At 44.7% G+C, this 24,939-nt stretch overlaps 1 protein-coding gene across 6 annotated transcripts in view; it reads left to right on the forward strand.

The window, feature by feature from the left end:
- Positions 1-24,939, forward strand: part of FAT3 (FAT atypical cadherin 3) — a 573,478-nt gene that overhangs the window by 532,947 nt on the left and 15,592 nt on the right. For all 6 annotated transcript variants that reach the window (XM_040340131.1, XM_040340132.1, XM_040340133.1 and 3 more), the window contains one exon: positions 6,113-6,581. In XM_040340131.1, coding sequence (XP_040196065.1) covers positions 6,113-6,581 — 469 coding nt within the window. The remainder of the gene's footprint in view (positions 1-6,112; positions 6,582-24,939) is intronic.

Raw genomic sequence — 24,939 nt, forward strand, 5'->3', positions numbered from 1 at the left:
GGGCTCGTTCTCCACAAATTGCCTCAATTCTTCCCAGATTGCCCATTCTCACACGTGGAAAATGAACTGCAGCGACATCTGATCTTTTATAAACTACTGTCGTTCTCTGTGACTGATGTCTCTTTCTGGATCCTGTTACTGGAAGTCACTGAGTGAGATGTTAACAAACGTCGCTGTTAGCATATCCACGCTGATTGAGGAAATAATGAGGGATCTGTATAATTGCAATGCATTTATCCAAACAACCCCGGAATTCTAATGTAGCGGCTATACAAGATTACCGGGCACATATTTGTTTCTTTATTCTAGTATGTCCTACCTTCCCCTTACTTGATCAACTCTGCGGGTTTTTATTGTTTGCGCTACAAACAAAAAAAGACAGACAATTAAAAAAAAAAAGCAGTATTTTACTTTCTGCTATAATGCCCCGTACACGCGATCGGAATTTCCGATGGGATAAACTCCGATGGATTTTTCTGACAGAATTCAATTCAAACTGTCTTGCATACACACTGTCACACCAAATTCAGACCGTCCAAAACGCGGTACCGTACTGTACAACCCTACGACGAGCCAAGAAAAATTAAGTTCAATGCTTCCAAGCACAGACGGAACATGTTCTCTTTCTAATGCCTCATACACACGATTGGAATTTCCGATGGAAAAAGTCAGACAAAATGTTTTCATCGTATATTCCGACCGTGTGCCCCATCTGAGTTTTTCTATCGGAAATTCCGACGCACTTAGAAAGAGAACATGTTCTGTTTTTTTCAGATGTAAAAAAATTCTAGCGGAAATTCCGTTCATCTGTATGGAACTCCGGCGGTGAAAAAAACACGCATGCTCAGAATCAAGTTGACGCATGCTCCGAAGCATTGTGTTGTACGTCATCGCATTTTGGACGGTCGAAATTTGGTGTGACAGTGTGTATGCAAGACAGCTTCAACGTAATTCCATCAGAAAAATCCTTCTGAGTTTATCCCAACGGAAATTCCGATCATGTGTACGGGGCATTAGTCTGTCTGAATTTTCGATGGAAAAAACTCAGATGGGGCACACACACACGGTCGGAATAGCCGATGAAAAAATTCTGTCTGACTTTTTCCATCGGAATTTCCGATCGTGTGTACAAGACATTAGACGTATTTCACACTGGAACTTTATAATGTGTTGGGGGTTTATGCAATCTTAAGGCCTAAAATTATCCTTTTAAACGTGTGCAAAAAACCCCCACAAAAACTGATCTGGAAGCGAAAGGGTTAATTCTTACGATTGTCAGCTCCATCTAGTAGCCAAAATGCGGTAAAGCATAAAGGGCCAGATTCAGGTAGGACTTACGCCGACGTATCTTCTAATACGTCGGGGAAATTCAAGGATGCACCTTCGTATCTATGCGCCGTATTCTTGAAACCAGATACGCCTGAATTCTGGCTTCATCCGACCGATGTAAGTCTCCTACGCCGTTGTATCTTGGGTGCATATTTACGCTGGCCGCTAGGGGCGCTTCCATTGATTTACGCGTCGAATATGTAAATGACCTAGATACGCCGATTGACGAACGTACTTGAGCCCATCGCAGAAAGCTACGCCGTTTACGTAAGGCGTACGTCCGGCGTAAAGTTATCCCACCTAAAGCAGGGGTAAGTCATGTTAAGGTATGGGCGCGGGAACAGCGTCGTATTTTACGTTGTTTACGTAAGTCATACGTGAATGGGGCTAGGCGTAGGTTACGTTCACGTCGTACGCATTGAGCCGTCGTATCTTAGGGAGGATATGCAACGTGATTCTGAGCATGCGCGCGCATTCGCCGTTCGATCGGCCCTTCATTTACATGGGGTCACGGTTCATTTTAATACAGCACGCTCACTACCTGCCTACTTTGAATTAGGCGGGCTTACGCCGGCCCATTTACGCTACGCCGCCGTAACTTAGGGAGCAAGTGCTTTGTGAATACTGTACTTGCCTCTCTATGTTACGTCGGCGTAGCGCATATGAGATGCGCTACGCCCGCTCAAAAATACGCCGCGGTATGTGAATCTAGCCCAATGTATATAAAACCTTGGTTGGGTGCAAAAAGTTGCTGTGTTCCTTGAAAAGAAGAAAGTCTAAACTTAAGGCCAGGTTCACACTTATGTGAATTGGATGCAGATTTCGCCGCATCTCAATGGAGCCAGTTCACACAGCTTCTGCATTCAAAAAGGGTCCTGTGTGTTTTCTGGTCCGATTCAGGTGAAAATTCAGACCTGATTCACACCTGAGTCGGGGGAACGCATCGGACCCCATACTGTGAGCTGCAACCGCAGCATATGTGAACAGAGCCTCAATCTTCTCCCACCCACCGCAATGTCACTACAGGATAGGATGTAGGGGGTTCTGGACGTAGTAATGATGTGGGGGTTAGCGGAAGGATCACTGAGCACAGAGGGTGACCTAGAGATCGACACTTGTGGAGGTGTCAGTTTCTGAAAATACCTCAGCCAGGAATTTCTCTTCAGTGGCTCTGATGAAGAGGGGTTACCCCTTGAAACACGTTAGCCGTATCGGACCTGGATGGCTTCTTCCAATTCGAAAGAACAAGATCTGTATCTTTGAATATATTAATGAGTTTATTAACTCATGTGTTTGTGAGTACAATATTTGTTGTTATTAAAGTGGACCTTCAGTAATTTTTTCATCTTTCAAGCTATTAAGGCTCCATGCACACTGAAGCTAAAAAAAGCTATTAAAAAACGCCAGTAGCTTTGCAGGGAGCCTTTAAACGTTTTTTTTGTGTTTTTGCAATAGCTTTAACCACTTAAGCCCTGGACCAAAATGCAGGTAAAGGACCAGGCCCCTTTTTGCGATTCGGCACTGCGTCGCTTTAACTGACAATTGCGCGGTCGTGCGACGTGGCTCCCAAACAAAATTGGCGTCCTTTTTTTCTCACAAATAGCGCTTTCTTTTAGTGGTATTTGATCACCTCTGCAGTTTTTATTTATTGTGCTATAAACAAAAATAGAGCGACAATTTTGAAAAAAAAATCAATATTTTTTACTTTTTGCTATACTAAATATCCCCCAAAAATATATAAAAACATTTTTTTTCCTCAGTTTAGGCCGATACGTATTCTTCTACATATTTTTGGTAAAAAAATCGCAATAAGCGTTTATCGGTTGGTCTGCACTAAATTTATAGCGTTTACAAAATAGGGGATAGTTTTATTGCATTTTTATAAAAAAAATGTTTTACTACTAATGGCGGCGATCAGCGATTTTTTTCGTGACTGCGACATTATGGCGGACACTTCGCACAATTTTGACACATTTTTGGGACCATTGTCATTTTCACAGCAAAAAATGCATTTAAAAAGCATTATTTATTGTGGAAATGACAGTTGCAGTTTGGGAGTTAACCACAGGGGGCACTGAAGGGGTTATGTTTCACCTAGTGTGTGTTTACAACTGTAGGGGTTTGTGGCTGTAGGAGTGACGTCATCGATTGTGTCTCCCTATAAAAGAGATCACATGATCGATGCAGCCGCCACAGTGAATCACAGGGAAGCCGTGTTTACACGCGGCTCTCCTCGTTCTTCAGTTCCGGGGACCGATCGCGGGACCCCATCGGCGATCGGGTCCGCGGGTCTCGCGGTCCCGGTCCCGGAGCTTTGGGCCGGGCTGGGTATATGTAAAGGATGTGCCGGTACGTCCATCTGCCCAGCCGTGCCATTCTGCCGACGTATATCGTCGTGCGGCGGTCGTTAAGTGGTTAATCAGCGTTTTTTAGTGTAGCTTTTTTTTTTTATTTACATTTTCTTTTTTACTTTTCTTTTACATTTTTTTTTTCAACGCTGGCGCCAGCGTTTTGAGTGTTTATGCATGTTTTTGAGCGTTTTTCGTTTTTTAGAGTTTTTTCCCGCCAAAAAACGGCACTTTGAACGCAAATTTCGGGCGTTCAGAAAAAAGCCAATAAACTCCAAAGCTTATTAACACTAAAAAAAAGCCCAGGTGTGCATGGGCACAAAGGCTAACATTTTCATATGGATAACAGTTCAGTTTATGGGCTTTAAAAAAAAAAAAAAGCCAAAACGCCAACAAACTGCAGTTTATCAGCTTCAGTGTGCATGAAGCCTTAGGGCCCTTTCACACGTACGGACAAACGGTCCGTTTTTTATAAGTCCGTTTACGGACTTGTAATGTATCCCTATGGGATTGCAGACGGTAGCGGATGATGCATCCGCTAACGTCCGCAAACATCCGCGTCCGCAAAGATCCGCTTTTGCGGACGGAAGAAAACCCTATTTTTCTTCCGTCCGGCGGACCGGATCGGATGAATACGGACACATGATCCGTATTCATCCGATTCCCCATAGGGGAGAGCGGAGGAAAGACAGGGCGGTCTCTGCACAGTGTGCGGGGACCGCCCTGTCCGCCGACAGCTCAGCGGGGATTTACGGTTGATCCCCCGCTGAGCCGACGGACACACACGGGGCGGATCAATACGGATCCGCTCCATGTGAAAGGGCCCTTAATCTTCTGTCCTTGTTGTTTTAACTTTGGATAGTAAGTAAATACCTTATACAGCCCACTTCCTGTTTCTTGTCTGGTCATTAGCCTAGGCTTATGGCAAAATGCACAGCTCTCACTCTCGTTTGCCAGGAAGAGGGGGGGGTGAGTCATAAGAGGGCCAATGAGAGCTGCAGAGCTGGAGGTGTGTCTCTGTGTAAATCCAGGAAGTAAACAGGAAGCAGCTTCAGCTGCCCACAGTTAAAATTAATAAAACAGCATTTTTGCTTGCGCAAGATTGGATGATGGAAGTCAGCTGAGCTTCCCCTCATTCACGAAGCTTTGGAGCAACTGTTCTTCCAGAGCACAACTTCACTTTGGGAAGTGCACAGCCTATTTCTTTTTACTAAATCAACCCTGTTGCCTTTGAGCCGCCTATCAGCTACCTCTAAAAAGCGTAAATAGGGCCTAAGATGGAAACGCCCTTCACTTTGGGATCATTTCCTGTCGTGTCTCTGGGACAGGAAGTAAATGGAAATTTCCCAGATGGCGCACAAACAACAAGAACTCAACTGGTAGAGGTGTTTTATCCAAAACTATAAAAAAATAAAAAGTTTGGGCTTTATATAACTTTAATGGAGTGTCTGTCTTATGTGCCGTAGGTCTGCTGATACAAAAATATAATGGAAAACCCAGATAGATTTAGCCAGGGCTGAGATAAATGCCTAGATTCAGGTACGTTGCCGCAACATTGCGGCGGCGTAGCTTAAGGCATTTAAGCTATGCCGCCGTAAGTTAGCGAGGCAAGTACATAATTCACAATGTACTTGCCTGCTATGTTACGGCGGCGTAGCCTAAAGCGGGCGGGCGTAAGGGCGCCGAATTCAAATGTGTGTAAAGGGGGCGTGTTTTATGTTAATAAGGCTTGACCTTTTTTGACGTTTTTTTTTTACTGCGCATACGCCGGGCGCCTACATTTTCCAGTGTGCATTGCGGCTAAGTACGCCACACGGGCCTATTGATTTTGACGTGGACGTAAACGACGTAAATCCCGATTCACGGACGACTTACGCAAACGACGTAAAAATTTCGAATTTCGACACGGGAACGGCGGCCATACTTAACATTACTATTCCATGTAGGGCTAAGCTCTAACTTTAGGCGGCCTATCTCTAACGTAAACGGCGTAAAAGTACTGCGTCGGCCGGGCGTACGTTCGTGAATCGGCGTATCTACTCATTTACATATTCTACGCCGACCGCAATGGAAGCGCCACCTAGCGGCCATCCGAAATATTGCAATCTAAGATAGGACGGCGCAAGCCGTCGTATCTTAGATATGTTTAAGCGTATCTCTGTTTGAGCATACACTTAAACATAAGTCGGCGTAGATTCTGAGTTAGGTCGGCTTATCTACTGATAAGCCGGCCTAACTCTTTCTGAATCTACCTATATGTGTCTATTCTCCCCGCCATGTAACTTCCCGAGTGGCTGATCTTTGTTGTTCTATTTCTGTTCCTTTTTATCCGCCGTCACCCAGTCGGGATCTCTCTCACATGAGGCCGAGTGTTTTCAGTTGATAAATCGATGGATTTCGCTCATTGAATTCTTCTTTTGTTCTTCTCCCCGCAGATCGTGGACGGTAAGTTATGGTTCCAATTGGACTGTGGCAGCGGGCCAGGAATCCTGGGAATTTCTGGCCGGACGGTGAACGACGGGAGTTGGCACTCGGTCTTTCTGGAGCTGAATCGCAATTTCACAAGCTTGTCGCTGGATGATAGCTACGTGGAACGTCGCAAGGCGCCGCTCTACTTCCAGACCCTCGGCACAGACAGCTCCATTTATTTCGGAGCCCAGGTGCAGGTGGAAAATGTCCGAAGCCTGACCGACAAAAGGAGTACACAGGTCTTGGGCGGCTTCCAGGGATGCTTGGACTCCGTCGTCTTGAATAACAATGAACTGCCACTTCAGAACAAGAGAAGCAGCTTTGCAGAAGTGGTCGGATTAACCGAATTAAAACTCGGCTGCGTGCTCTACCCCGATGCGTGCGAGAGGAAGCCGTGCCAGAACGGAGGCAGCTGTACAAGTGTGCCATCTGGTGGTAACTATACATTATTACATCTTCATTTATAAATATATTGTCATAATGGCCCTTCTGTATTGAACTGTATTGTAATTGTACTGTCCCCCTCTGCATGGTAAAGCGCTGGGCAAACTGTTGGCGCTATAAATCCTGTAATAATAATAATTTACTAAAACTGGTGCACACAGAACCTGATGCAGCTGTGCATGTAACCAATATACGTCCAGGTTTTATTGTCAAAGCTTACTTGAATAAGCTGAAGTTAGAAGCTGATTGGTTACTGTGCACAGCTAAACCAGATTCTGTATGCACCAGTTTTATTAAATCTCCCCATAGGAGTTCATTTACTAAAGACAGATAGACTGTGCACTTTGCAAGTACAGTTAACCCATAGCTTAGTAAATGAGGGAAAGCTGTGCTGACTTTCATCAACCAATCACGTTCAAGCAAAAATTATGTTTTTTAGTTGCATGTGATTGGGTATTCTTTGCAGTGTGAAGCTTCACCTCATTTGCTAAGCTCTGGAGCAGGGGTAGGCAACCTCAGCACTCCAGCTGTGATGAAACTGCAATGTCTTATGGAACTTGTAGTTTCAAAACAACTGGAGGGCCGAGGTTGACTACCCCTGCTCTGGAGCACCTGAACTTGCAGAGTGCACAGTCTATTTTTTACTAGTTCTTACTCGTTCACACTATGTATACCTCCCGGGGATCAGAGTTGTTGAGCGGGGGGGGGGGTCTCCTACCTGTGCAAATACCTCTGTCCCGACTCCCTGCCAGCGCCATCCACCTGCAGCCCGCCATCCACCTGCACTGCCATCATCCACCATGGTCCGTATTTCCCGCACTGTGATTGGGCGTACAGCGGTCATGTGCGGAGGCGGGACTTCTAGACGTTCGCAGACAGGCCAGCCCCATGCCGCACATGACGCCAATACGCCCAATCACAGGCCAGGCACCGGACACCAAACATGGCGGGGGAAATCAAACATGGAGGCACGGAATGTCTCCCCCCGTAATGTCGCGCCCAGGGCCCTGTTTTCCGGGACTCTAGTCTAGTCCGCGGGACCCCGGGACACACTTTGAATTGTGGGAGGATCCCGCGGAATCCGGGACGGTTGGGAGGTATGCACTATGGGGTGGATTTACTAAAGACAAATAGACTGTACACTTTGAAAAGTGCAGTTTCGCTCTACAAGAGCAGTAAATGAGAAGAGGATCTGCTGACTTCCATCATCCAATCACATGCAAGCAAAAATGCTGTTTTTTTTTTTCTTGCACGTGATTGGGTATAAATTGCCAAATGAAGCTTTACCTCATTTATAAGCCCTGGAGCAACTGCACTTTGCAAAGTGCACAGTCTACTTACCTTTAGTAAATCAATCCCTATTTCCCTTAAACAGCATTTATCTGCATTGATTAATGCAGACTCAATGTAGGGGCCCATTAATATTTTTTTTCCATGTGCCTGGTTCATACCACAACAATGTGTTAAGGGGGGATACGGGGAATTGTGTAGAAACACAGACAGACAGACACTGCACTCCAGCGCATCACAAACATGCTGTGTCTCAAAGACTTGAATGAAGGGTCAATTTGTGATAGTTCAAAAATCATAGCTCCCAACTGTCCCTGATTTTAAGGGACTGTCCCTGATTTGGTACAAAGTCCCTCTGTTCCTCTTTCCTCTTCATGTATCCCTCATTTTGGTCTGATCTATATAGTTGTATATAAAATGCACTTTTTATCTTTCAAAGAGTGTTTCCCAGTGCTAAACCTTTCATCCAAAATATAAATTGCTGCATTTGTAAATTTCAAAAGACAATATAAAGGAATAGTAGTGGTAAAAAAAAAGCCCTTATGGTTTTAACTAATCATTTTTTTAGGTTAATTCTCATTTACGGGGGTGTGGTAAGGGGTGTGTCCTATGCCTACATGCTTTTGCTGGTAGGTGTCCCTCATTCCCATTTCAAAAAGTTGGGAGGTATGCAAAAATGTAAAAAAAAAAGTAAACAGTCCTTTGCATTGCAACAATCCAAGGCACTGCCCTTCATTTCCCTTACACAACGGACATCAGCCCACCCACATTTTAGCGGGCTGATGAGAACAAGTGATTACTAATTAAGTATAGTTCCTGTCTATAGTGGATTCCTTTCATTTTCTAAAACACATTTGATACATATGGAATTTATTTAAAAAAATTATGTATTAGTGGTGCCCATCATAACCAAAGGTGGCATTAGACATTGACCTAAGTTTAATGTATGGGCCTCCTTCTTAAGTAATGATTAATAAGATGTGTTAATTATTTGGTGGAGGCATCGTAGCCTAACGCCCCCAATGAAGCCCCTCTTAGGCCTTGTACACACGACCGAACATGTCTGCTGAAACTGGTCCGCGGACCAGTTTCCGCGGACATGTCCGACCGTGTGTAGGGCCTAGCGGACAGGTTTCCAGCGGACAAATGTTTCTTAGTACACCTAACCATCGGACCGAAATCCCCCGCATGCGTTGAAGTGATTCGTCGCATGCGTGGAAGCATTGAACTTCCTGGTTCGCGCACATCGCACAGAGTCATCGTCGCCGCCACGTCACCGCATTTTCTGTCCGTGGGGAATTTGGTCTGATGGTGTGTACACACATCAGACCAAAACCTCCCAGCAGACATGTCCGATGTAAACGGTCTGTGGACCGTTTTCATCGGACATGTCTGGTCGTGTGTACAAGGCCTTAGGGCTCTTTCAGATGTACGGATCCCGTGAGGATCCGTACCTTTCTTTTCCGCTTGCTCAGCGGGGATTGCTAAGGCCGACAGATGGCCGGGGCGGGCCCTACACATTGTGCAGGGACCGCCCTGTCAGATCTCCGCTCTCCCCTATGGGGGGATTGGATGAACACAGACCGTCTGTCAGTGTTTACTCGATCCGATCCGCAGACGGGTGGAAAAATAGGATTTTCCTCCGTCTGCAGAATCGGAGCATAGCGGGGAGTGATGAGATTGGGTGTCAGCACACCCGCTATCCCATAGGGATACATGTATGTCCCTTTTTCATCCGTAAACTCTATCGAAAACTGAAATAAAAGTTTTGATTTTTGCCTTTACATTACCATGATAATCTATTGTGTGTAATAGTTTATTGGCCAGGGATCCATCAGTCGGGATATGGTCTGCAGAGGTCCTATACTGCTCAATATATACTCTCCGGTCCAACTATAGCTACTTGGAAAGACATATTTATATGTCTATATGCACTTTTTTTTACATACAGGGCCTTTAAAATAAATAGGACTGGGAATAGATTTTGCTACTAGTTGTGACATTTGTGAATTTCCCGAAAAATGTAATTACTTTCACTAATATGTTTTTACATGCGGGAAGGTTTCTGAGTACACGTGTCTGCAATGTGTGCAGTCACGATTATGAATATAGGGTAAGATTAAAGGGATCTGCCAGAAAATAAATCCTCAGTCCTGAAGGGGTAATATTTTTTATATACTGAATTGTTGGCTTCATTTGAATCATTTTATTACCAATGACAGGTCTGTAGGGGGTATTTTCCACATCGGGCTCCTGAGTTGTTGTCCTTGTGGCACTGCCAATATCTGGAGGTTGATTAAAGCAGAACTAAACTTAAAAACATTTCATAGCAGGTAGACAGTCTGCCAAAGACTTCTTTACCTCTATGCTAGGAATCTATTCTTTTCTTTATGCACTCATTAAGATAATGAGAATAGAGCCAAGTGCCAGGACATTGTATCTCTAGTGCTCATCCATCATCAGCGGTCAGACAGTGACAACAGGTATACTGTAGGACACTTGGCAGACAGAAGACTAATAGCCAGATTCAGAGAGGTTTACGCCGGCGTATCAGTAGATACGCCGTCGTAACTCTGAATCTGCGCTGTCGTACATTTAAGTGTATTCTCAAATTGAGATACACTTAAATGTAGCTAAGATACGTCAGCCTGCACCGTCGTATCTTAGCTGTCTAGTTTCGCCGGCCGCTAGGGGCGTGAACACTGATTTACGCCTAGAATGCGTAAATCAGCGAGATACGCCTATTCACGAACGTACGCTTGCCCGTCACAGTAAAGATACGCCGTTTACGTAAGGTGTTTTCAGGCGTAAAGTTATTCCACCAAAAAGCTGGCCTAGCCAATGTTAAGTATGGACGTCGTTCCTGCGTCGAATTTTGAAAATTTTACGTCGTTTGCGTAAGTCGTCCGTGAATGGGGCTGGACGTAATTTACGTTCACGTGGAAACCAATAAGTCCTTGCGCCGTACTTTGGAGCAATGCACACTGGGATATGTCCACAGACGGCGCATGCGCCGTTCGTAAAAAACGTCAATCACGTCGGGTCACGATTCATTAACATAAAACACGCCCTCCTGTTCCTCATTTGAATTAGGCGCGCTTAGGCCGGCACATTTACGCTACGCCGCCGTAACTTAGGACGCAAGTGCTTTGTGAATACAGCACTTGCCTCTCTAACTTACGGCGGCGTAGCGTTAATACGATACGCTACGCCGGCTGAAACATACGCCGCCCTACATGAATCGAGCTATAGGAGAAAAAGTCAGCAAGTGTGGATGGAGCAACAAGAGTGAATCGTCTGAGCTTCTGGGAACCCACTGTGGCTTTAGTACTGTTTTAAAGTATGCCAGGCATCATGATGTGTGGTAATCCTCTATTTCATATTGCACTTGAGCACAGAATGGCTTTGATTTTTGCCCAACTTAGAGATAAGCCTTGACCCTCCCAGAGCTGACCCCATCTACCATCACTCACAGGCCCGATGGCAGAGACTCTGTCCCTTATTATATATAGAAAGCTCTACTGCTCGTATTTTGAAGGGATACAAAAACACATGAAGGTGACTCCACGTTGGGTCCATGTTGTACACCTGGGATCCACACACTCCTCTAACACAGAAGTCAGTTAAAGGATCATCACAGGTCTTCAAAGTGCTTGCATATCGGCAGTCAACTATGTTAAAGAAGACATAATTTCTGGAACTCCAGATGCATTGCCATGTTCACCACAAGAAGGAAATATGGCATTTTTTTAACGGATCGGATTGGAGATAGGCAGGTGTAAACACACATAAGTCCACCAGGGGCCGATTGGGTCTGCCTGAAAAACGGACAGGCAGACCCAATTGAACCAATCATGTGAAAGGGGCCCAAGCCTGCTTTCACACTGATACGCTGACGTTTACACACACTGTGGGTGTAGCAAAGTGCACATGTGGCTTTCCTGTGGGTTAGCTGCACTTTGCCATAGACTTCTATTATATCCTGAAGGTATGGTGCACTTTCTGAAAGTGCACCAAAACTTCGGCATTCAGGAGTCTAATAACTTTGACTTCTAATAACAGAAGTCTCTGACTCAGCGCAGGTAACCCGCAGGTGCATTGCGCTGCATCTGCGGATCAGTTTGAAAGCAAAATCAGTATCCAGAGTAACCAGTGCAGAACTAGAACAGATATGCCCATTGCTATTTAATTGTAATCAAAAATAGCTGACAATCTTCACTTTATTTTTTTTATCCATAAAGATTTTATTGAAAGCAAAAAAGGTATGGACAATGGTACAAACATATCCTTAATATCAACAGAAAAAAGAACCAAGGGCCAAATCCTCAAAAAAGATACGACGGTGTATCTACTGATACGCCGTTGTATCCCTGTTTCTAACTATGGAACTGATCCACAGAATCAGTTTTCCATAGTTAGGCAGAAGATCCGGCATGTGTAAGGGACTTACACTGCCGGATCTTAGGATGCAGTACCGCATCCGCCGCTGGGGGCATTTTGTGTCGAAATGCCGCCTCGGGTATGCAAATTAGCACTTACGGAGATCCATGAAGCTTTTCAGCTTCGTTTTTTCTCCGTAAGTTTTAGTTTGCAATCGTAAAATTAGGGCTGCTTTTACAAGGTGTAAAGTTAGTACACCATGTAAAAGCAGACCCTTCTGTCCAGCGACACGATTTTTTTTTTTGTTTTGAATTTTTTTTTTTCGCTGTATCTTTTTTTTTTCCCGACGCAACTTTATTGACCCGTCGCGATCCACAAAGCTTGGCGTAACGTAATTTTGCGCTATGCACGTCGGGAAAATGACGTCACGAGCATGCGCAGTACGGCCGGCGCGGGAGCGCGCCTCATTTAAATGGGAATCGCCCCCATTTGAAGAGGAACGCCTTGCGCCGGTGGAATTTAAGTTACACCGCTGCAAATTCCCAGGTAAGTGCTTTGTGGATCGGGCACTAACTTGTGAAATTTGCGGCGGTGTAACTTAAATGGAAAAAGTTAAGTTACGCCGCCTGGCTGAGGATTTGGCCCTATGTCTCCTATTCGCTATTTGGATCCTCTTAAATCAAGTGGAATGGGAGAGGGGGTCGACCTGGGGACACCCCATCCACCCCCCACGCCCAACCATAATAGATGAGAAGAAGAGAGGAAAAAGAAACAGAGAGAGGGAAAGAGAAGAGAGAAAGAAGAAGAAAAAAAAAGGGGGGGTATAAGGGGAGAAGGGGGAGGGGGGAAAGCCTATTTCTTGAAAGAATATATTTACGGAGGAAGGTGGGAAGGCCCACTACCCTCGCTGTCTATATCACAGTAAAAGCGCCACGGAGTGGCAATATCAAAAAACAGTCACCCGTCGGACACATCCGTCGGGATCTCAATTAGCCCGTATTCTGTATAAGGATTTGGTATTCCGCTGTGTTCCGGAAATCTTCACTTTATTAATCACCCTGCAGGTATAGCTGGCTGCTACGAGAGTCCCCGAGCCGAGTCACAGCTTCCTGTGTCCACTTAGACGTGGAGCCCTGACCTGGCCCCGCCCCCTCTCTCCCCTGATAGGCTAGCTGACTTTAACAACAGCGGGAGCCAATAAGCACCGCTGCTGTGTCTCAGTCAATCAGGAAGGAGAATCTGGATGGATAAGACACTCATGGACATTGCTGGACAGAGAGGGACCTCAGGTAAGTGTTGGGGGGGGGGGGCTGAGGGGGGCTGCTGCACACAGCATTTTATCTTAATTAAGATAAAGAAAAAAACTTCTGCCTTTCCAACTCCTTTAAGGAAAGAAAAATAAAAAAAAACTTCTGTGTTCTGCTTCCTCTGCCCCCAGTGTCCCTTATACTCACCTGAGCCCGATCTCGATCCAGTGATGTACACTAGAGCCGTGGCTCTGCCTCCTCACTGGGCAGATTGACAGGAGTGGGAGCCAATGGCTTCCGCTCCTGTCAATCAAATCCTATGATGAGGGAGCGAGGGGTGAAGCCAAGCCCCGCTGTCTGTGTGTGATTTGGGGGCTGTGTAACTGATGGGCTCTGCGATGAGGGGACCTCATATATAGGAGGGTCCCTGGTGTATAGGGGTGATCTGATGAGGGGGATAGGGGGGCTCTAAAGTGATCAGGGGATCTCATATATAGGAGGGTTCCTGGTGTATAGGGGTGACCTGATGTGATGAGGGGATCTCATATATAGAAGGGTCCTTGGTGTATAAGGGGGATCTGATTTGATGAGGGGATCTCATATATAGGAGGGTCTCTGGTGTATAGGGGGCTCTGATGTGATGAGAGGATCTCATATATAGGAGGGTCCCTGGTGTATAGGGGGCTCTCGTGTGATGAGGGGGTCTCATATATAGGAGGGTCCCTGGTGTATAGGGGGGCTCTGATGTGATGAGGAGATCTCATATATAGGAGGGTCCCTGGTGTATAGGGGGGCTCTGATGTGATGAGGAGATCTCATATATAGGAGGGTCCCTGGTGTATAGAGGGGCTCTGATGTGATGAGGGGATCTCATATATAGGAGGGTCTCTGGTGTATAGGGGGCTCTGATGTGATGAGAGGATCTCATATATAGGAGGGTCCCTGATGTATAGGGGGCTCTGCTGTGATGAGGGGATCTCATATATAGGAGGGTCCCTGGTTTATAGGGGGCTCTGATGTGATGAGGGGATCTCATATATAGGAGGGTCCCTGGTTTATAGGGGGCTCTGATGTGATGAGGGGATCTTATATATAGGGGGGCTCTAATATATAGAGGTGACTCTTTTTTGCACTGGCCTGCCTGAAGATTTTGCCTACTTTTAAAGGGTGCCCCAACTGGAAAAAGCTTGAGGAATGCTGTACTAGACTGTGCCGCAAATAAGTACAGAGAAATGTTTGCAGTGTGTCTTGCACACTATCTCTAGGTACTTGTTATTACATATATTTCTGCTCTTGTAAAAAGTAGGTTAAGTACCATGGAGTCAGCCGTGCCAGGTAATTACAATCATAGAGCAGACAGTGAAATCCTTCCTCTCTAAATGATGCAGCTAAGCCTTCAATTTGTACTTTAAACCAATCCACACGAGCCGCAGATAAACCTTTATTTCAGGAAGTCTGGAGTTATTAAAGTGGCATTTAGTGTTCAGTGCTGCACAGCAGCCTGATATGGATTATTGGCTTGTTTTACAACTTGTAGATGGTGAGTGTCCTTCTCAGCTTTTTATACAGTGCTGTGAAAAAGTATTTGCCCCCTTCCTGATTTTTTATTGTTTTTTGCATATTTCTCACACTTAAATGATTCAGATCATCAAACACATTTTAATATTACACAAAGATAACCCGAGTAAATCCAAAATGCAGTTTTTTAATTATTATTTCATTTATTAACATAAAAAATCTGTTCAAACCTGTCTGGCCCTGTGTGAAAATGTAATTGCCCCCTCCCATGCTGAATCATGAATGAACTATGATTAACCACAATTTGTTGGGAAGCGGAGTTACTGCCAGACCTGTTGAATCAAGAAATCAGATAAATAGAAGCCGTCTGACAAAAGTGAAACACGCTAACAGATCACAAAAAGCCACACATCATGCCACAATCTAAAAAAATTCAAGAACAGATTAGAAACAAACATGTATTGGTCTAGGAAGGGTTTCAAAGCCATTTCTAAGGCTTTGGAACTCCAGTCATTATCCACAAATGGGGATAACTTGGAAGAGTGGTGAACCTTCCTAGGAGTTGCCGGCGACGACGACGACTCACCCAGGAGGTCATAAAAGAACCCAGAACAACATCTAAAGAACTGCAGGCCTCACTTGTCTCAGGTAAGATCAGTGTTCATGATTCAACTATAAGAAAGAGACTGGGCAAAAATAGCATCCATGGGAGAGTTCCAAGGCCAAAGCCACGGCTGACCAAAAAGAACTCATAGGTTCATCTCACATTTACCCCAAAAAATAAAATCTTGACTTTTAGGAAAATTCTGTGCACTCATGAGACAAACATTTTACTTTTTAGAAGGTATGTCTCCTGTTACATCTGGCATAAAACTAATATAGCATTTCATAACAAGAACATCATACCAACAGTGAGACATGGTGGTGGTAGCGTGATGGTCTGGGGCTGCTTTGCAACTTCAGGACCTGGACAACTTACCATAATTGATGGAACCATGAATTCTGAGCTCTACCAAAAAATCCTAAAGGAGAATGTCCGGCCATCAGTTTCTGACCTCAAGCTCAAGTGCACTTGGGTTATGCAGCAGGACAATGATCAAAAACACAATAGCAAGTCCACCTCCAAATGGTTCAGACAAAGCAAAATTTAGGTTTTGGAGTGGCCTACTCAATGCCTGGGACTTAAATCCATTTGAGATGCTGTATCATGACCTTACACAGGCCTTTTCATCCTGGAAAACCCTCCAATGTGGCTGAATTCAAACAATTCTGCAAAGGTGCATTGGAACTGAAATATGCTATTGCACGTAATCGCAGTGGACAAACTAGTCTTTAACTATAACAAGGGGCAGCAGGGGAGAAGTGTTTAAAAAACGAACATGCATTTTATCTGCAGATCCCACAGTATGCACTAGGAATTGATTTGGTGGTCAGGCATAATACTGAAATCAGACGTGTACAAGCGGGCGGCGTTGAAACCCCTCGAGAACTCATATTTAGAAAATCAGAGTCCATTGTTAAAAGTAAGGTAGTTGTACAGCATGCAGCCATTTGCAGAACTGACTGTATAATTGGCCATCAGGTATAATGCTGCGTACAGACGATCGGACATTCCGACAACAAAACTGTGGATTTTTTTCTGATGGAATGTTGTCTCAAACTTGTCTTGCACACACACGGTCAAACAAATGTTGTCGGAAATTCCGAACGTCAAGAACGCGGTGACGTACAAGATGTACGATGAGCCGAGAAAAATTAAGTTCAATAGCCAGTGTGGCTCTTCTGCTTGATTCTGAGCATGCGTGGAATTTTGTGCGTCGGAATTGGGTACACACGATCGGAATTTCAGACAACCAGTTTTGTTGTTGGAAAATTTGAGAACCAGCTCTGAAACATTTGTTGTCTGAAACTCCGACAACAAATGTCCGATAAAGGATTCACACGATCAGATTTTCTGAATCAGATCGAACATTTGTTGTCGGAAGTTCCAACCGTGTGTACGCGGCATAAGAGTTCCACTTTAAAGGGTCACTCCAACCAAAGCCAATGTTCAGTTTTGACAGGTGACAGTCCATCCAACTATCTCTGTAGAGTTCCCAGGTGTGACCTTAAGTGCCCATTCACACCTAGGCGTATATACGCCTGAAGCGCGACGCCGCAGCAGCCCCTAAAATGCTGGAGGGGTGAGTTTACATTGTCGGCTATGGAGATGGTTCACATCTCCACGCCGAACGCCGAAACGCCTGAAGCCCAAAACAAGTCCCGGACCTTTTTTTCAGGCGGCTTTCGGCGTTCGGCCATAGCCGACAATGTTGATCACACCTCCTGTGTATGTTACCGCAGCGTATTTTACCGCGTTTTATCACGGCAAATCGCGGGACAAAACGCCGCAATTTGTCACGGCAATTCGCGGTAGAATACGCCGCGTTGTAGTGTGAATGCATTAGGAGACATCTGACTATTTCTGTTGAATGAAGCAGAATGGGATGGAAACAAAGGGGAACCCAATCTGCCAGATTTCACCATTTGTGTGGAGTTCCCTTTAATATTTTCTCTTGTTCTCATGCCCCCCCTCTCTCCTATGCCATGTACGGCAAGCATTTTAGTGCTGCTAACTTACATTTAAAGCTCAATTTGCTTAGATAATTTTCTATGTAGGAGTCATCATAGTCATGAAAATCACACTCCATGACTCCAGCAAGTTTTGTTCTTTCCCGCTAATAGAGAGAAAACTGATTTCTATGCAGCAGCACCATGAAAACATGGCAAACAGTGCCATCTAGTGTATATACTATGTACATGCAGCGTCTTCAGCCGCAGTATGGGTCTGAAGAGCAGAGTCATTTGTACTGCCAATTAATGTAACGGTGTAAATTTATATCTTATGTATTACAGGTATTTATATAGCACCAACCTTTTATCCGGCGCTGTACATTTTGTACATTCTCTGCTCTTAACCTCCCTAGCGGTATTATTCTTTCAGATTTTTGGTGCTATAAGCGGTACAATTGTTTTGCATGGAAATTTGGTGTTTTATATTTTAGTCCTGTAATTCTTAGGAATAACTCACTTAAATCTGTCCAAACAAGAGTCTGGTAGACATCCCGGGTATGATAAAGTTTGAACCACAAAATCATAAATTATAATATAATAAAAAACTATAAATAATTCTAACAAATAATAATGTAATTATAATAAAAATTATTACTTTCAGTGTTTGATGACGAATTTCCCCACAAATCACTATCGCTTAACTTTGCAAGTGATTCTAATTTATTATCGCTGTTTTCTAGCTGGTCTAAAACCACTTTTGACATAAAGGGACAATTTTTGGTTGCTATGGACAATCTACAGTTTCCAGGCAGAAAGAGCAGTCTTTATTAGGGGTGCAACGGATCAAAAAACTCATGGTTCGGATCGTTCCTCGAATCAGGAGTCACGGATCGGATCATTTTTATGATCGGCAAAAAAATAAAAATAAATTCTCCCCCACTGTAATATCCACATCTCTCCCCCCACTGTAATATCCACATCCCCCCCACTGTAATATCCACATCCCCCCACTGTAATATCCACATACCCTCAGGCAAGACAGCTCCCCCCCTCAGGCAAGACAGCCCCCCCCCTCAGGCAAGACATCCCCCCCCTCAGGCAAGACAACCCCCCCCTCAGGCAAGACAACCCCCCTTCTCAGGTAAGACAAACCCCCCCCCCCTCAGGTAGTACAGAGTCACTTCCAGCGGTGTGTCCGAGTGCGGGCTCCTCCTCCTCTGTGGGTGTAAACAGAGGAGGAGGGCTGCTGCTGGGTGTACCAAGATGGCCGCGGCTCCTTTCCTAATGTTATTGCCGCGGCTCCGGAGCTAGGCCGAAGCCGCGGCCTTTCCTAATGTCATGTCCGCGGCTCTGGAGCTGGGCCGAAGCCGCTGACTTTCCTAACGTTATAGCCATGGCTCCGGAGGTCCGCGGATCACAGTGTGTGCCGATTCGAAGGGGGTGACCCGTTCGGATCACGGATCACCTGTGATCCGTTGCAGCCCTAGTCTTTATTATATAAAAGTGCATGTAGGACACTGGGCAGACCACTAGGGACAAAGGGGGTGTGTATTTATTTCATGCAGTACTGTAATCTGTAAGATTACATTATACTGTATGTGTACTGTGTTTTTATTTTTTTGAATTTGGCGCCGATCTCCTCCCCTGTGCGTCGTAACGTTGCAGGGAACGGAGGTCAGTGGCACACGGGCACTGTGTGAATCGAGCGAGGAGACAGTTTGCTCACACGGCGGGGAGACATCGCAGGATCCAGGGGACAAGGTAAGTAAACTCTGCCTGGATACTGCGATGCAATTCCGAGTCTGACTCAGGGATACCGCTAATGGTACTGGATTTCCACCGCGAGACAGACTCGGGAATACCGCCAGGGAGGTTAAGGAGCTTACAATCTAAGGTCCTTGTTTCACATGCCAACTTAGACAGGAACCAATTAACCTAACCTATGTTTTTAGCGTGTGGGAGGAAACTGGGGTACCTGGAGGAACCTACACAAGGAGAACATAAAAACTCCATATATTTCTAAAGTTCTAATGAATTCAGTAATGATTCTAACTAAACTCCTGACTGAAAACAGTTGCGAGTTAACATGAGCCCAGGAGGTCCGGAGGAGCACTTAGAGTAGGGAGTGGCAGTACATTGATGGTTACACACTGAGCAGTCTCCCCAGAGACTGCAAGCATGGTTCAAGAAATGATCAGAGACTGCAGATATGCTACAGGAGATGGTCAGAGACTGCAGATATGCTACAAGAGATGGTCAGATACTGTAGGCATGGTACAGGAGATGATCAGAGACTGTAGATATGCTACAGGAAATGGTCAGAGACTGCAAATATGCAATATAGAAGATAGTTAGAGACTGCAGATATGCCTCAGGAGAAGGACAGAGACTGCAGATATGCTACAGGAGATGGTTAGAGACCGAAGACATGGTGCAGGAGATGATCAAAGCCTGTAGATATGCTACATGAGATGGTCAGAGACTGAAAGCATGGTACAGGAGATAGTCAGAGACTGCAGATATGCTACATGAGATAAGAGACTGCAGATATGCTACAGGACTATGCTACTGGGGAATTTCCTGGCCAAAATTTTGATATTTTGTTCCCCAAGCCACTTAGTTATCACTTTTTCCTTATGGCAAGGCGCTCCTTAATGCTGGAAAGGGCATTGTTCCTCACCAAACTGTTCTCGGATGGGTGGGAGAAGTTTCTCTCTGAGGAGGTTTTTGTACCATTCTTTATTCATGGTTGTGTTCTTAGGCTAAATAGTGTATGAGCCCACTGCCTTGTGTGAGAAGAAACCCTCAGGATGGTCTCAGGATGCTTTACTGTTGGCTTTACACAGGACTGATGGTAGTGCTCGCCTTTTCTTCTCTGGACAAGGTTTTTCCAGATGCCCCAAATAATCGGAAAGGGGATTCATCAGAGAAAATGGCTTTCCCCCAGTCCTCAGCAGTCCATTCTCTGTACCTTTTGCAGAATATCAGTCAGTCCCTGATTTTTCCAGGAGACAAGTGTGTTCTTTGCTGCCCTTCTTGACTCCAGGCCATCCTCCAAAAGTCTTCTCCTCACTGTGCGTACAGATGCCCTCACACCTGCCGGCTGCCATTCCTGAGCAGGCTCTGCACTGGTGGTGCCCCGATCCCACAGCTGAATCAACTGTAGGAGACGGTCCTGGCGCTTAGTGGACTTTCTTGTGGGGACTTTGCAATGAATTGCAATTCATCTGATAACTCTTCATAACATTCTGGAGTACAGTAAAACCTTGGTTTGAGAGTAACTTGGTTTGAGAGCATTTTGCAAGACAAGCACATTTTTTTTAATACATTTTGACTTGATATACAAGCGATGTCTTGATATACAAGTAGCGTCATGTCACAACTGAGTATAAAAGAGAAGAGAGGAGCTTCTAATTGTAGCAATATGGTTACATTTAATGAAGGTACAACATTTAGCAGCATATTGCTACACTTAGAGGCGCCTCTCTTCTCTTTTATACTCTGTAGCTCCTGATGGATTTTGCTTCTAATCCCCTTGTGGAGTCTTCCATTTGTTGATGGATATTTTATGATTACACAACCTGGTCACATTGCTATGATCTTTTTATATGGACAATAAACTGAAGGACTTATGAATAAATGGTTGTGGAACAAATCACTGGAGTTTCCATTAATTATTATGGGGAAATTTGCTTTGATATGCAAGTGCTTTGGATTACAAGCATGTTTCTGGAACAAATTATGCTCGCAATCCAATGTTTTACTGTATATGCAAATTGCCATCATAAAAACTGAGGCCACAAAATAATGTCAGGCCTCGTACACACGACAGAGTTTCTCGGCAGAATTCACAGAGAAACTCGGTCAAAACCCGGATTCTGCCGAGAAACTCTGTCGTCTGTACAGTTTTGGCTCGATGGAGCCGCCGAGGAACTCGACGAGAAAATAGAGAACATGTTCTCTATTTTCTCGTTGTTCTATGGGAGAAGGCGGCCCGCCGAGCTCCTCGGCAGCTTCATCCCAAAACTCGACGAGGAACTCGACGTGCCAAGCACGTCGAGTTCCTCTGTCGTGTGTACGGGGCCTCAGTGTCATTTTCAAAACTTTTGGCCATGGTTGTATACACAAATATATACTATAATTTAACTATTTTTAAGAAATTTGGAATTTTTTTTATCTAGCAACTAAAAAAAAAGCCCTTTGGATTCTGAAAATTGTTTAACCACGGCCACCCTCGATAGCTCCACAGAGAGACAGAACGGGGATCTGTCAATGTAAACAAACAGATCCTCGTTCTGACAGGGGAGTAGAGAGAAATCGTCTGTTCCTAGCGATCAGGAACAGCGATCTCTCTCCTCCTCCAGTCAGTCCCCTCCCCCCACAGTTAGAAACACCTCCATAGGGAACACATTTAACCCCTTGATCACCACTTGTGTTAACCCCTTCCCTGCCAGTGTCATTTATACAGTAATCAGTACATTTTTATTGCACTGATCGTTGTATAAAAAAAAAAGTGTTAAAAAATTGCAATCTGTCTGCCGCAATGTCGCAGTCCCGCTAAAAATTGCTGATCACCACCATTACTCGTAGAAAATATATAATAATAAAAAAAAATACCATAAATGCATCCCCTATTTTGTAGACGCTATAACTTTTGCACAAACCAATCAATAAACGCTTATTGCGTTTTTTCCCCATAAATATGTAAAATACATAATAGCCTAAATTGAGACCTTTTTTTTTTTTTGGGGGGGGGGGGTATTTATTATAGCAAAGAGTAAAAAATATTGCCTTTTTCAAAATTGTCGCAATTTTTTTGTTTATAGTGCAAAAAATAAAAACCGCAGAGGTGATTAAATACCACCAAAGGAAAGCTCTATTTGTGGGAATAAAAGGACGTCAATTTTGTTTGGGTACAGCGTCGCACGATTGCACAATTGTCAGTTAAAGTGATGCAGTGCCGTAATATCGCAAAAAAATAAGTCATTAAGGGGGAAAATCTTCCGGTCTGTAAGTGGTTAAATAATTTACAGGCATACGATCAAAACAATTTTCTACAAATTTCGAATTTGTCCGCTTTGTGGCTATTCAGTTTATAGCCACTAGATGTCAGTATTGAGTCATGCAGAGTTAAATTCTCTTTTCCAGCGCTCTGTATCATTGTTACATTATTGGAGATCAGTTAATAATATTTAACACTAACATTTTTATGTGTGAAAAAAAAAAAAAAGTTTAATGGAAAATACAGAGATCTGGAACAATAAAAATGACAAGCTCCATTTAAAAACTGTGCTCAAGGCAGAATTTAAATATTGTACAGAACAAGGACGCAGCCTGCTTGTCGAGCTCTATGGTTCTTAATTAAAGCGTAGTAGTGTGGACCATCTCAGATCCAGTCGTTTACTGCTGTTAGTTGTTAATTTGGTAGTTATAATTATTATTGTTAATATTATTATTATTATTATTGTAAGTGTGTGGAATTTTTTTTTTTTTTTACTTTTCTTGTTAACTGTAGCTGTGACAATCTCCTGTAATGGCTACTGTCAGGATGAACTATATATCCCTTTACTAGTGCACACCAACAACACCAATGAATCCACTTCAATCATACTAGAGCACTGTGTGGATGGGGAGTCCTATAAGGCGGCTGCTGAAGTCTGTTTCCTTTGCTGTAGGTTTAACCACTTAAGGACTGCTGCACGACACAAAAAGTGGCCTGGTCCTCAGGGCCGATCCTAGGCAGGGTGCACAGGGTGCATTGCACCCAGGCGCCTGCAGAGGTGGGGGCGCCGAAGTGCCAGAGTTCTCCCCTCCCTCCTTCTCTCGTTGTTTGTGTCCATCCAGAACTAGTGTTCTGAGCATAGATGTGTGTCCGTCCAGAACTGATGTGTGAGCATAGGGCAGCCTGTCCAGCCTGGCAGTGCTCGGGGGAGGGGCCGCTCCTCTTCCTGACATGAGAGTTCTAGTTTTCAGTGGCTGCTGAGTGCTGATGAGAATCGAGGTGAGTCACAGTGTTCAGTGTGCTGGGGGATGGCATCCCCAGCCATCCCTTTACACATGCTCTGGGCTGCCCCTGCTCTAGATGTTTTATGGCATGATAGATTGCATAGGATACACAGCCCCTGTCCATTCCTGCGCCTAGTCCATCTACAGATGTGATGTATAATGAGATGTAAAGGGGAGGAGTTAGTAAAATGACAACGCCAGAAATATGGGGGCGCCAGAAATATTTCTGCACCCAGGCGCCTGTGACCCTAGGATCAGCCCTGCTGGTCCTTTAGCTGCAAAATGGTCCGGGGCTTAAGTGGTTAAAGTGGTGGACAGGAAAATAATGGACTGAGGGAATTCTGCCTGAATGAATGCAGGACTCTTATAGTGACATCCATGCACATCCACTACTTAAAGGGGTTGTAAAGGTACAATTTTTCTTCCCTAAATAGTTTCCATTACCTTAGTACAGTCCTCCTTCACTTACCTCATCCTTCCATTTTGCTTTTAAACGTCCTTATTTCTTCTGAGAAATCCTCACTTCCTGTTCTTCTGTCTGTAATTCCACACAGTAATGCGAGGCTTTCTCCCTGGTGTGGAGTGTCGTGCTCGCCCCCTCACTTGGACTACTGGAGAGTCAGGACGCTCACTAACACACAGCTCCTTTCTCTATCTGCAACGTAGAGAGCGTCCTGACTCTCCTGTAGTCCAAGGGAGGGGGCGAGCACAACACTCCACACCAGGGAGAAACACATTCAGACATCATTCAGAATTTTGAGCTGAAATGAAAAAACTATGGCATAGAGGTTGAATGCTAGACCCTGGCACCCACGGCACATGTCCCTGGTGCTCCAGGTCTTCTTTGAGACATGAAGATGATACATTCTAGGCATTATACAGTTTTGGAATGTTGTATAATTTATCTACTTTTCAATCCATTTATTGCTTAGCTCACATATGTCAAACACAAGGCCAGCGGGGTAGAATCATGTGACCCTTGCAGCCAGTTCTGCAGAAGGAATGTGGTGGAAATCTACTCTGCCAACTCCAGCTCTCCCCCTCTGCTCTCGATCTCCACTGTCACTTGTAGAAGCCTTCTGTGTTTACATGAGACAGCTTTGCTCTCAGCGGCTCCCGGAACTAACAGATCCTGGCATGCACTCATTGCAGGGCATGGCGGGGACAGATCCCCAAAATCTAAGAGGGAGAATGAGCTGGGGTTGCACACTGTACATAGTGCACTCTGTCCTGAACCCTGCACTCCTTACGTAGCACACCCCTAAACCATGTACTCTGTGCATAGCACACCCCTGAACTCTGTATTCTATGCATAAGGCACCCCTGGAACTGAACTCTGTACATAGCACACCCCT

This window comes from Rana temporaria, chromosome 2, assembly GCF_905171775.1.
Source record: "Rana temporaria chromosome 2, aRanTem1.1, whole genome shotgun sequence".
NCBI classification, from domain to species: domain Eukaryota; kingdom Metazoa; phylum Chordata; class Amphibia; order Anura; family Ranidae; genus Rana; species Rana temporaria.